The sequence below is a fragment of the Phoca vitulina genome, unplaced genomic scaffold (genome assembly GCF_004348235.1).
Source record: "Phoca vitulina isolate PV1807 unplaced genomic scaffold, GSC_HSeal_1.0 scaffold2, whole genome shotgun sequence".
NCBI lineage: Eukaryota > Metazoa > Chordata > Mammalia > Carnivora > Phocidae > Phoca > Phoca vitulina.
Genome location: NW_022589705.1, coordinates 229,966 through 244,209, shown reverse-complemented (window position 1 = coordinate 244,209; position 14,244 = coordinate 229,966). Strand labels below are relative to the sequence as shown.

The 14,244-nt window shown below is 39.3% G+C and overlaps 2 protein-coding genes across 2 annotated transcripts in view; one reads left to right on the top strand and one right to left on the bottom strand.

Moving 5' to 3' along the window:
• The window catches only part of RNF115 (ring finger protein 115), a 64,989-nt gene that overhangs the window by 48,360 nt on the left and 2,385 nt on the right, over positions 1 to 14,244 (bottom strand). The gene's annotated exons all lie outside the window — the stretch shown is intronic.
• On the top strand, positions 7,531 to 9,404 carry LOC116641967 (protein S100-A6-like). Its single transcript, XM_032419975.1, has one exon. The coding sequence runs from the start codon at positions 9,025 to 9,027 to the stop codon at positions 9,295 to 9,297; it is 273 nt and encodes a 90-aa protein (XP_032275866.1). The 5' UTR covers positions 7,531 to 9,024; the 3' UTR covers positions 9,298 to 9,404.

Genomic DNA, 14,244 nt, shown 5'->3' with positions numbered 1-14,244 from the left:
CATCCACTTATCGTACTTCTTAAAAATATATTTTAACTACCTATTAAAATAGACATTTTCAACTATTTTCTTGCTCCCTGTATTCTCTAAACCCTAAATAAACTTTGTCTTATCAGAAAGTGATGTAAGCCGTATTTGGCTAGTCAAAGACAGTCAGAATGGTAACTTAAATATTCAGATGCTTTCTTAAAAAAGATCTAAAGAGAGGTGCCTGGGTGGCGCAGTCGGTTAAGTGTCTGACTCTTGGGTCTCAGCTCTGGTCGTGATCTCAGGATCTTGGGATCAAAACCCAAGTCAGTGCTGACCCCATGTCATATAAGAAAGCAGCAATGGGTGGTATGATACGGAAGAAGGAAAAGGAGGTGTTTATCATAGCTTGGGCACATATCACTCTATCAAAAAACAGTAGTCTGTCACAATGTAGATTCAGTTTCCCCTATGATTAATAATTTCTTAATAAAATAAATGCTTTAAAATATAAGGCCAGGGGTGCCTGGGTGGCTCAGATGGTTAAGCGTCTGCCTTCAGCTCAGGTCATGATCCCAGGGTCCTGGGATTGAGCCCCACATCAGGCTCCTGGCTCAGCGGGAAGCCCGCTTCTCCCTCTCCCTCTGCCTCTCCCCCTGCTCATGCTCTCTCTCTCTCTGTACCTCTGTGTCTCAAATGAATAAAAAAAATAAATAAATAAAAATAAAAAATAAAAAATAAAATATAAGGCCATAAACTCAAATTTCTGTCAGGACCAGGTAAACAATGTGGGGATGACATGGGTTGGGTAAAGCAAAAGATTTGGCACCACTGATGGTCAGTGTCATCCTGAGGGACAGTAGGAAAGAGCAGTTTGATGGAACTGTTAAGAGTATGCCTTACTCATTTATTCATTCATTCATTCACCCATCCATCCATCCATCCATCTATTCATTTTTTTAAAGATTTTATTTATATATTCATGAGAGAGAGAGAGGCAGAGGGAGAAGCAGACTCCCTGCTGAGCAGGGAGCCCGATACGGGACCGCATCCCAGGACCCTGGGATCACGACCTGAGCTGAAGGCAGACGCTTAACTGACTGAGCCACCCAGGCGCCCAAGAGTATGCCTTATTTAAAGGGACTGTTTGCTATGCAATTACAGTGCATTGTTCAGGCAGGAATGTGGGAGACTGGAGTTCTGCACTTTTATGTAAATGTCCTTTTTAAAAATGTTGGTAGCTAATTCAGAGTTACATTTTAGGAGCCAATAAAACAATAAGACAAATTCTAAAAAAAAAAGAAAAAACCCAAGTCAGGGTCCGAGCTCAGCAGGGAGCCTGCTTAAGATTCTCTCTACTGGGGGCACCTGGGTGGCTCAGTTGGTTGAGCATCTGCGTTTGGCTCAGGTCATGATCCCACGGTCCTGGGATTGAGCCCCGAGTCGAGCTCCCTGCTCAGTGGAAAGTCTGCTTCTGACTTCTCCTTCTGCCCAGCATCCCCCCCTCCCCCCCCCCCCCCCCCCGCCCCGCTCATGCTCTCTGGCACTCTCTCTCTCACTCGTTCTTGCTGTATCTCAAATAAATAAAATCTTTAAAAAATAAAGTTTCTTAAAAAAAAATTCTCTCTCCCTCTGCCCCTCCCCCTTGTTCTCTCTCTAAAAAAGGAAATAAATAAATCTTTAAAAAAAGAAAACCAGGGGCGCCTGGGTGGCTCAGTCATTAAGCATCTGCCTTTGGCTCAGGTCATGATGCCAGGATCCTGGGATCCAGCCCCGCATCCGGCTCCCTGCTCAGCGGGAAGCTTGCTTCTTCCTCTCCCACTCCCCCCCACTCCCCCTGCTTGTGTTCACTCTCTTGCTGTCTCTCTGTCACATAAATAAATAAAATTAAAAAAAAAAAGAAAGAAAGAAAGGAGGAGGGGCAAACGAAGGATAATGACCCATATATGTCTGGCACTATGGAAATCTCTCCTCTGCTTCAACATTAACACATCAAATCATCACACTAACCCCCCCACCACCAAAATACTGGCAACATATATAGTCCCCACTGTCACAAAGTCTTATCAAAAAAATTCATTAGGTCATTTCTATCATTTCATCTGTAAAAGAGAAGTAAAACAAACCTAGGTTAATTACCCAGAATCTTTGGAAATTGGAACCTTGTTGTTTGCACCAAACTAAGCTGCTTTCCCCCGGAGGGTCTAAAAGTTTATTGTATAAAACTCTAGTGAAGATACTCAGTAGCAGGTACACTTGAATGAACTGCTTCAGATGTTCCACTGCCTGTTCCATCTAAAAATACCCATAAACAGAAATATTTTTCACCGCTAATCGTCTGAATCAGGAACAACTCCCTAAGTATAGCCTAGCCCTGATGCTTACCCACTTAGAAGAATAGCACAAGAGTGCACTTGTAATACTTGAAGAGAAAGGGAAAGGGTGGTTTTAATGCATTATTTTCTTTTCCTTAAAATTCAAGGGATCAATTATCAAAATATGTGAGGTTTTAGCAGGACAATGAGCTACAAGCCAAGACTTATTTATATTAAGTCCCACACTGAAATGTGGATACTCTTGAACTTTATGCAAATTTGTATCCAATATTTATTCAGAACATGAAACAGACTTTTTACTTATTTCCTAATTCCCACAGCTTTGCTTTTCTACATGTTCACTGTCAGCACCTAAGTAGTTTTTTTATTTTATCTAAAACAGAAGCCTATTTACCCCAAAGATACAAATGTAGTAATCCAAAAGTGATCCCCAATGTTTATAGCAGCAATGTCCACAATAGCCAAACTATAGAAAAGAGCCCAGATGTCCATCGACAGATGAATGGATAAAGATGTGGCGTATATATATACACAATGGCATACTACTCAGCCATCAAAAAAATTGAAATCTTGCCATTTGCAATGATGTGGATGGAACTAGAGGGTATTATGCTAAGCGAAATAAGTCAGATCAAGACAATTATCATATGATCTCACTCATACGTGGAATTTAAGAAACAAAACAGAGGATCACAGAGGAAGGGAGGGAAAAATAAAACAAGACAAAATCAGAGGAGACAAACCATAACATACTCTTAATCATAGGAAACAAACTGAGGGTTGCTGGAGGGGAGGAGAGTGGGGAGGGGGTGAGGTAACTGGGTGATGGATGTTAAGGAGGGCACGTGATGTGATGAACACTGGGTATTATGTAAGACTGATGAATCGCTGAACTCTAACTCTGAAACTAATAATACATTATATGTTAATTAATTGAATTTAAATTAAAAAAAATAAAACAGAAGCCTATTTTCTGTCTTGTCTGACAGTCAAAAACTAAGATCACAATATTTAGTCCTATCCTCTTGTTCATATTCTCTTTGAGTATCACCTCGCAAAACCATTCAGAAATTCCTAATTGGAAGAATTAGGAACATGCACTGTTTGAAACACGTCACAGCTCCTACACCAGAACCCACCACACCCTGAATTTCATGCCAGCTCACATCTGTAGGTCAAAGACACTGCTTTTTTCTAGAGACGTTTTCCATAAATCCCCTATGATCATTTCTTTTCAAACCAAGGTATGCTTCATCCCTTTTCAAAAGCATCGAGTGTACCCCAAAACAAAGATAACAGAACTCTAGAGTTCTGTTTCCAGTTCCAGCATTACCTTCATGGTCTTTGTGAAGACCTATTTCTCCATCTGTAAAACTAGAGCACAAATGCCGTCCTTTTACTTGTCTCCCCCAACTCTACTTCAGGAAAACAAGAAAGTCTCACTCATTCATGTGGCCGACTACTCATTTAAAAGGAAGATGAAAGTTTCCAGTTTAAGCATTTGAACTCCAAAAATCTTAAGTGATTGTTCCCTTGGCTATTAATCAGAAAGAAAACCAGTTTACAAAAAAAAGAAGAAAGAAGAAAGAAGAAAGAAGAAAGAAGAAAGGAAAGGAAAGGAAAGGAAAGGAAAGGAAAGGAAAGGAAAGGAAAGGAAAGGAAAGGAAAAAAGAAAGAAAGAAAGAAAGAAAGAAAGAAAGAAAGAAAGAAAGAAAGAACATCCAGCTACATACAGTTTAAGTGTTATACAAAGATACCTATACAATTTAAATACTGTTTGAAGAGCTGTGATTCAGTTCCAGGCCAATAAAACTGCTTTGATTTATGGTCTCACTCCCTAAGAATAGTAACATATACAACCTTCATCATTTTGTTCCTTCATTCCAGGCCATGACTGAACATTGACTGTATCAGGGACTCCAAACAGGAGTGTGTATCAACCAACCTTCTTCAGCACATTGTGAAACAAGGCAGAAAATTAGGTCACATGGGACCAAACATCCTTGATACAAGCTTGATCAGATGAATAAGCAGCCAAATTTTCTAAGAAAAAAAAAACAGACTAAACTACAAAAATTATCAGAGAAAAAGTTAACTTCATGTAACACAATATGGCCAGAACAGATTTAGTTATAATGTTCTGTGCTTGCTCCCACTAAAGGCAGCAAGAAGGAGGACAACCCAGTGGCACAGATATAAAATGGTAAATGATACAAAAAGTTTGCCTTTAGCTCTGATGTGTTCCACTGGTTTGGAAGAAAACTTTTATCTTCTTACATTCAGCTGAGGCTGACAGAATCTTCTTACATAAACTGACAACATTCATTCTCCCAGAAAACATATTTGAAGCTCTCCATTCCAAGCACTGTGGAGAAAGAAAAGCATGCTTGGTAGGGAAAGAAAAATAACTTGGGATTAAAAGTCACTGAAATCATGTACAAAGTATACGTTTTAATGAAATCACTTAAGGAAGTAAAGCTTCATAAAACAAACTTCTCTGAATATCCTAATCTTAGGTACTTAGCCTCGAAATAAGAACTGAACAATGTTTCAGAAGAGCCTAAGTGGTTAAAAGTAGTGAATCTTAAGTTTAAACAAAACTGGACTGGAAGCACAGAGAAACAAACCAACTGTGAAGTCACACTTCATCAATGAAATAGGGCCTGGAACATAAAGTTTTCAACAAATTGTAGATTCTAATAAACTCCTCTGAGCAATTTTAATGTGGAGCATTTCTTAAACCATGTTCCACAAGATATTAAATCAGTGGTCTGTTAAAAGAAAAAACAAATCTGGAAAAGGTTGGATTAAACAATATTATTAAGTATGTTGCTTTACTGAATGATTTTTCAGAACCATTAATATGCCATTCTGTGTGGTAAAGGGGGAAATGGAGGAATGGAGACAAGAAGATTTAGTATGTAGCATTCTACCATGATTCTGAATTCATAGTTAAGTCTCCTGGCACACAGTTTTGAGAAACACCAATTTAGACTGATCTCCTGATTTTTAGATTCCATAAAGCAGTTCAATTTTAAAGCTTTTATTTATTTAAGTAATCTCTACATCCAACATGGGGTTCAAATTCATGACCCTAAGGTCAAGAGTCACATGCTCTTCCGACTGAGCCAGCCAGGCACCCCAAAGCAGTTCAATTTTAAAATTTAAAAATTAAGAACCCACACAAGATTGTCAACTTTTCTATTCTGCCAAGTAAAAACATTTTTTTTTTTTAAATCATCAACTACTATCACCGTCATTTCATTTTAAAAGTATTAGTTTAGGGATGCCTGGGTGGCTCAGTCGGGTAAGCGTCTGCCTTGGCTCAGGTCATGATCCCAGGGCCCTGGGATAGAGTCCTGCATCAGGCTCCTCGCTCAGGAGGGAGCCTGCTTCTCCCTCTGCCAGCCACTCCCCCTGCCTGTGGCCTCTCTCTCTCTGACAAATAAATAAACAAAAAATATATATATATATATCAGTTTAAAACCAAAAAGGTAGGAATAAAGACCTTTAGATTACATTAAGTAACAGCCTTTGAAATAAAATAATTTAGCACCATTCTCCTTTCTATCATGTGCCCACAAGAGCAATCCCTGAACCTCTGATGTATACCTCTTCATCTAAATACAATAGTACAGACATTCCATCAATGAGATAAGAGAACTTTATAAATATTATCTAATTCACTTCAGGGACTCTCAGGTCAGTAAAGATCACATACAAACTGGTTGATCAAAGTAGTCATTGAGCTTTACAAAGTAAGAAAATAATGAGTTAACTGAAGAACTTTAAAAATTAAAAGAAACAAAGATTTTATAAGAATAGTCCTGGGAGCGCCTGGGTGGCTCAGTCGTTAAGCATCTGCCTTCCGCTCAGGTCATGATCCCAGGGTCCTGGGATCGAGCCCCGCATCGGGCTCCCTGCTCAGCGGGAAGCCTGCTTCTCCCTCTCCCACTCCCCCTGCTTGTGTTCCCTCTCTCACTGTGTCTCTCTCTGTCAAATAAATAAATAAAATCTTTAAAAAAAAAAACCTTGGGAACTCTCAATCTGCTCATCTAATACTGACTGTATGTTAAAAAGAATGCCAGTACAGGGGCGCCTGGGTGGCTCAGTTGGTTAAGCGACTGCCTTCGGCTCAGGTCATGATCCTCGAGTCCCGGGATCGAGTCCCGCATCGGGCTCCCTGCTCGGCAGGGAGTCTGCTTCTCTCTCTGACCCTCCCCCCTCTCATGTGCTCTCTCTCTCAAATAAATAAATAAAATCTTAAAAAAAAAAAAAGAATGCCAGTATAATATTAAAACAAGTCTCCCTCATTGAATCAGCACCTACATTTGGCACAGAATAATACACCAGTAATTTTAGTGACTGATAAGATTGAAAAATTTAGGGAATTCAACACTTTTACGATTCTCACTTATTAATATTACTTTCAACCACTTTTTTTTTTTTAAGATTTTATTTATTTATTTGACAGAGAGAGACACAGCGAGAGAGGGAACACAAGCAAGGGGAGTGGCAGAGGGAGGCGGAGAAGCTGGCTTCCCGCCGAGCAGGGAGCCCAATGTGGGGCTCGATCCCAGGACCCCAGGATCATGACCTGAGCCGAAGGCAGACGCTTAACCATCTGAGCCACCCAGGTGCCCCATACTTTCAACCACTTTTTAATCTAAAACATGCAAATTAAGACTAGCAGTGAAAATTAATTTGCTGAATTTTTTTATGTTATTAAACAAAAGTAACTGTACCATTATAAATAACTTTTCACACTACATCAGCAATTGAAATTAACAGCAATTTTTTCAAACCAACAGGCTTAACATACAAAATTTCCATTCCTCAACCTAACTTAACTGGGAACACTAATGCCTCTGAAGATTCAACACTGACCATATTACAAGATCAAACCTAACAGCTGGCACTCAAGATTACAATCTAAGAACCAACAATTAAGTCTGTCTGAGAATAAAGTACCTCACCACCACTTAAATTACAGAAGATTCACCAGAAGCAGCTAAGTTCCATTCAACAAATTCAGTTACAAATGATTACTTTGCATAAAAAGCCAATGAGGTGTGGGGCGCCTGGGTGGCTCAGTCAGTTAAGCATCTGACTTGTCTCAGGTCATGATCTCAGGGTCCTCCCCGCTCAGCAGGGAGTCAGCTTGTCTCTCTGCCCCTCCCCCTGCTCACGCTCGTGCGTGCGCTCATGCTCGCTCGCGCGCGCTCTCTCTCTCTCTCTCTCTCATTAAATAAATAATAAATTTTAAAAGCCAATCAGCTGTTCAGATAGAGGGCAGGTAACTATGAAAAGCTCTTCTACTTATAAGCTGTCAGATATACAAACAAAGCTACATTCAAAAAAACAAGAGGCTCAACTCTGGCCCCTAACTAATAAGTGGTCCATCAGACCCCTGCTTTGAGCCAAACTTTTATTCAGTAGTCTACAGGTTTGTGCTCTGTTTTAGGGTGTTTTACGAACACTAGTACCCCCATGATTTTCAACATGTATAAAAGCAGAAAGTGGTAAGAAGAAAAGGCCTACAATTACAATTCCTTCACTCAACAAATACTTAATGAATACTATGCACCAGGCACCATTCTATCCACTGATGAAGGAAGTAGCAATAAAAAGAGTGGTGAGGAAATAAGAAATTTAAAGGTATACAGGAGGAACTGTCTAAAAGAAAAGTAAAACAAATCTAAAGGACAAACTCTGAATCTTTCAACATGTGGAAAGTATTGCACTAACGTAGGAAATAATAAGCAAGAGAAAAGAAGAGTAAATGATAAAATGGGAAAATGTTTTCCTGTATAACTAGAAGGCATTCTTAATGAAGAAAATACAATCATCTAGGGGACATTTTGGATATCCACTGGGACATTTTGGATATCTGTTGAACTGTTTTGGCTATCACAGCAATTTAAAAATGCTACTGATATTTAATGGACAGAGGCAAGAACACATAGAAAATTGCAGCACAAATAAATGTTTCTATTCTCAAATGTCATATGGATAAGTTAAGTAGATTAAAAAACACCTTTCTCAAAGCCTAGGTCCTACCTTCATTCTATATATAAACACCAAGTCTTTCTGCACAATTTTAATCTACACTAACTGTCCAGAAAAACAACTACTGAGTAAAAAAAGATAAAATTATACTTTATTTGTACCTTTTCCAAAAATTGTTCACCATTCTGATGGTTTGCTTCTCATGGCATTAAAGTTGCAAATACCGTTATAACAGTCTACTCAGGTAGCTGTTACATAAATGTTTGGTGCCAATATCTACTACATTATACATGTAGTATAATATGTTACGGACAACTGAGTGTTTACAGGCTGAAATGTGTACCATTGCGTCATGAATTATTTATTTATTCTTTATCTCACAGCTACAGAATTATTTTATTTAAAAAAAACTGTATGTGTAGGGAAGTTGTACTATGTGAATTTCATTTCATTAAAAGGAACATTTCGAAATATTTATTATAAAAAGAAGGCACTGGGTCTAATAGGTCTGAGAACCACGAGGCTAGAAGATCAGCATCACTACAGGATACCTGCAGGTCTCAGTTAATCCAGAAAAAGGCATTAAAGGGCATGTAACTATGGGATTTTCTCTTTATTTTGACAATATAAATTCTAAGCATGGTGAAAAGTAAACATGATGGCAGTCCCTGGACGCTCTCCCGGCCAAGCGCTCTGAGCCCAGTGCCCAGCCATGGCGTGCCCCCTGGATCAGGCCACTGGCCTCCTCGTGGCCATCTTCCATAAATACCCGGGCAGGGAAGGTGACAAGAACACTCTGAGCAAGAAGGAGCTGAAGGAGCTGATCCAGAAAGAGCTCACCATTGGTGCGAAGCTGCAGGATGCTGACATTGCAAAGCTGATGGACGACCTGTACCGGAACAAGGACCAGGTGGTGAACTTCCAGGAATATGTCACCTTCCTGGGAGCCTTGGCTTTGATCTACAATGATGCCCTCAAGGGCTGAAAATAAATCAGGAAGGTGGAGACACCCTCCATCGGGCCTGCCTAAGTCAACTCCAGTGGTGGGTAACTGTTCAATAAATATCTCTTTTTGGTCAAAAAAAAAAAAAAGTAAACATGATGAAACCTTTACTGGAAGATGGTTCTCTAGATTTAAAGTCTGTTCAAATCTAAGCAATATCAAGGAAAATGACAAAGAGGTAAATATAGGATACCTTGTCTATAAGAACTTCTCTGTGACACTTGCTGAAATTGTCAAGGACAGAGATTACCTACCTTAACAGATTTTCAAGAAAAAAAAACTAACTGGCCTATTTGGGAAAAGAGGCTGGACAATCTATTTAACATACAAGAAAAGTGTGCTCGGCTAAAAATCATGAGAACCAATTCACTTCTGTTTGATACACATGCACCTCGACACCTCAAAGGAATTCTGACTTGCTAACAATTGAACTTAAGAATTAAAAAAAATTTTCAGAATCTAACCTACACTTCTGCACATGAAACTATAAGAAGAACTACCTAAAATGTTTCTACTATGGCAAAGGTCCTATTTCTCCACCAAATAAGTATTTGCTCGTTCCTACACTACCTTTTAATCCAAGACTACATAGCTCCATTTCTCTGAATGCTCATTCAGGCTTCCAAGAGGTATACCTCAATATTATTTTACAGTAGTATATACTAAGGTAAACACAGAGGGCCAGGTGACTCAGCTCTAGTCATCTGAAGTATCAGAACAAGGATTGATCATTCAATTCACCCTCTCAGCCAAGAGTTTAAAGAAACTGAAAGTTTAAACACAAAATCTCCTGAGTTCATGACACTTCTAAGAGAGCTGTAAGAGAAAGAGAGAAAGTAAAACCTGATTAATGCTAAGATGAACTATAAAGAAACTAAGTTAGGCTTGTTGTCTGCTTTTTGCCTTGTTTTCAAACTGGAATTTCCAGATGTCTTACTAAGTTACAAGTGGTGTTACTACCTCAATTAATTCCCAAATGACAAAAAATTTGGATACTTTTCTTTTAGAAGTTGCCCTACAGTGTGTAACTTGAGAGAAGTGATCCAATTCCTCTGGTCTCAGTAACCACAAGTAGAGAAAGTGACCCCAACAGATACAGCTATAATGGAATAGCAGCCACTAACTACTGTTCTAAATAATCCCTCCCATCAGGGCTTTGGCTAAAATTATATGGTCTCAATTATCTTACTGAAAATTCTCATCAGTATCCCAAAATTAGAAATCAAAGCCACATCAGAACAAAACCTTACACACCACGGACACAAGAGGACGATCTCTTTATCCTTCTACACTAGGATTCTTCAACCTCAGCTCTCTTACCATTTTGGGCCCAATAATTCTTTGTTGTGGGGAGCTGTCCTGTGTATTGTAGCATGTTAGCAGCATCCCTGGCCTCTCCCCCCCCCCCACCCCCTGCAATCAGAACAACCAAAAATGACTACAGACATTACCAAAGGTTCTCCTGGGGAGAACACTGCTTCCAGTTGAGAACCACTGTTTTACGCTATCTCCTTTATTGCTCATTATTAGGCTGTGAAGAGATTTTTTTAAAAAGTCAGCATCCACAGGCTTATTCTTAGACCCCTTCTGACTATAGAGAATTAGAAGCAATCCACATCTTCTTTCCTCTTCTAATAAGATGGATGTTGAAAGACCTTAGCATTTCCTCCCTGAATGTATGTAAAGGTCATAAAAAGCCAAGTAAACATAAAGAAACACAAAGTGTTAGCATTCAGTTGGTACTTCCCAAAAAAGTACAAGGGATTTTATCTGCAGTGAGTTTAAGAATTTTGTTCTTCCTCATACTGAAAAAAATCCCCCAAATTTCCCCAGTATATACATGTCTATATATCAGTAGAATTTCAAGGCCAGAACTAGCCTTCTACTTATAAGAATACGTATTTCTTATTTCTAGATCCTTGCAGGAAATATATTTACTGACACCATATATTCAAACTTCACATGGTAGTACCTATATTTTGTACCACTGGAACCATTTTGATAAAGATCTCACAACACTAAAGCCACTGCTTTTAAATATAACTCATCACATCATTCAAGCAATATCTAATAAACAACTGCTACACAGTACCAGATAGATGCTAATCAAGCAGACTTTTTAGCTGGTGAGTCACCAATAGGAGAATATAAGATATCTAATAAGGAAAACCTCTCCAGCCCAGCTCAAAACACTAAATTCCTTCCCCAAGTTCAATAAACTACTAACATTACTTGGACACTGCTCTGTGATCTTCCTATGAATCATGCAACTTAAAAAGCGAGGTCAGTAAGCTTAGAGTTTTAAGAATCACGAAATTTTTAAGAAATGTACTTAAAAAAATTTTTCTAATTAAAAAAAATGAGATGTACTTTTTAGCTACTCTTACTATGGGATGGTTAGAAAGTTTTCCTGTATTTGGGGCACCTGGGTGGCTCAGCTGGTTAAGTGTCTGACTCTTGGTTTTGGCTCAGGTCATGATCTCAGGGTCTTGAGATCCAGCCCTACCTCAGGCTCTCCACTGAGATTCTCTGCCTCTCCCTCTGCCCCTCCACCCATTCGCAAGTGCGTGCTCTGTCTCAAATAAATAAAATCTTTTTTTAAAAAAAGTTTTCCTGTATTAGAGTCATTACAAGCATAGCACAATGATAATCACTTGTATAGCACCTGGTAAAGAACCAAAGCAGGTAACATTACTGATTGACAAGGATGACATTTTATTAGATCAAAGGTGATATAACAAGGAGATGTGAAAGAGAGAAACAAGCCTGTTAGTTCCTTCAGGCAGAGCCTCAGAGGTGAGTAATACCTTGGCAGTCCTTAATTACACTGGTCTCTTGTCTGGATTTGGATACTCTGATCTCCATAAAACACTTAAGAATCACCCTAGTCTCATCAACATCAAAAGTAGTTTGCCCTGCATATGATTTATCTCACGCATTTAATGAACACTCTACCAGATGCAATCTCAGGTAATATTCTCTGGCCTTGATTTAAAAGGGGGGTAGGGTAGTGTGGGGATGGAATGACACCTTTACATCGCATGACACAGCCTTCTATGGTACTACTCAGTCATCCCTCAATGTAGCATAGTATCTCCAGCAGTCTTGGCTTCACATTGTCTCTCAACAGGACAGTCAGGTGAGGTAGAAGCTTCTGCTGTGTTTTGAAAATAATTTTAAGTTACCCAAAAATACACAATGCCATTTACCCAACACATGTAAACTTGAAACCCTACGCGTTTTAAAGCATATAATCAAATTCTCTTATTTTAAAATTCAAATTTTACTAAAATTATTTTCACTGTAAATAGGAAAACACTTTTCATAAGAGAAATTCCTAAATCTATAGCCACTTCTAGAATAGAGATTCTTTTTTTTTTTTTTTAGATTTTTATGGATTTGAGAGAGAAAGAGGGGGCGGTGGGGGGGGGGGGCGGGGGGCAGACTCCCTGCTGAGCAGGGAGCCAACACAGGGCTCAATCCCAGGACCCCGAGATCATGACCTGAGTCGAAGGCAGATGCTTAACCGACTGAGCCACCCAGGCACCCCAACAGAGATTCTTTTCTGATGTCCAATGATAACAGTACCACTGAATGTATTTTCATTCTAAAATTATCTTGATTTCTCCTCATTTCTTTGTATCTTTCTCTTTTTTTGTTTTTAAAGATTTTATTTATTTATTTGACAGAGACACAGCGAGAGAGGAAACACAAGCAGGGAACACAAGCAGGGGGAGTGGGAGAGGGAGAAGCAGGCTTCCCGCAGAGCAGAGAGCCTGATGCGGGGCTCGATCCCAGGACCCCGGGATCATGACCCGAGCCTAAGGCAGACGCCCAAGGACTGAGCCACCCAGGCGCCCCGATCTTTGTCTCTTTCTAAATAAACCTTTTGTTCTCTTATCTAGGAGGATCCAAACTAAAGACACACAAAGTAAAATGGATAGATCAGGATTAGCAGTAAGACGTGTTATTTCACCAAATTAATTCAACTGAATTTGGCTTAACCTACATAGCATTAGGCATATTCCATTCTCTCTCAGGAGTTATAACCAAAATTATTTCTTTTAATACAGACATTAAAGTTAGTTGGGCCCGTGAATCTTTCAGAGTAGTAGGACCGACAGGAAAAACAATCAACAAAAACAAAAACCTAAGGGGAGTTTCGGGGCTGAACCACTGGGTAAGCTATTGCTATTACCTGCACTCACTTCCGAATGTATCAAGAAGTGCTATACCCTAGAAATCGGGGAAGGGAGAAGAAATAAGAGTTCCAAAACCCTGCAACTTAACTCCACTGAACACCATTATGATTCTACGGCGGGGAGGGGGGGGATAAAATGGCAAGAGATGAGATGGCTCTGAAGCGAGCAGTCCTTTCCACCAACTGGGTCAAGAAACCCACCTAGCAATATAGCTCATTAAAAGCTGACAGTAAACTCGATACTCCACCTCTGGTTTTCAGAGAGGACAGCACTCAGGAATGACCGTTCTTGTGATCCAACTAGCACAAGAGGAAGCACCCTTTTGAGATGCAAATTAAATCAACACAAAGAAAAAGTTTATTCCAGAAAACCTGGGTCTGGCTACCCTCAAAAAGACATTTGGTTTCCAATCACATTTGTCCAATTCAAGAAACAATGCATGCCTACTTATGCTGAGTACTTATAGTGAAGGAATCTCAAGTTCACATAAAAAAATTACTTTTATAAAACTCTTCAATGTTCTCCTATATATATGAAAATCGTATTACTGACTTACCAGTGTTGAGTTGGTTTTTCAGTAGCAGAGTCAGATTTGTACCGAACCAGATACTTATCTAATCTGATCATTCTTACAACCAACATGTTCAAGGTGACAGCTTAAGCTTAAAGATCCATGAAACAAGATGAAATTGGCTCATGCATGAATCAAAACTATAACCCTGACCTC

Excerpts from the sequence above, each read along its gene's own strand:
- LOC116641967 (XM_032419975.1), top strand. The coding sequence starts at position 9,025 with ATGGCGTGCCCCCTGGATCAGGCCACTGGCCTCCTCGTGGCCATCTTC.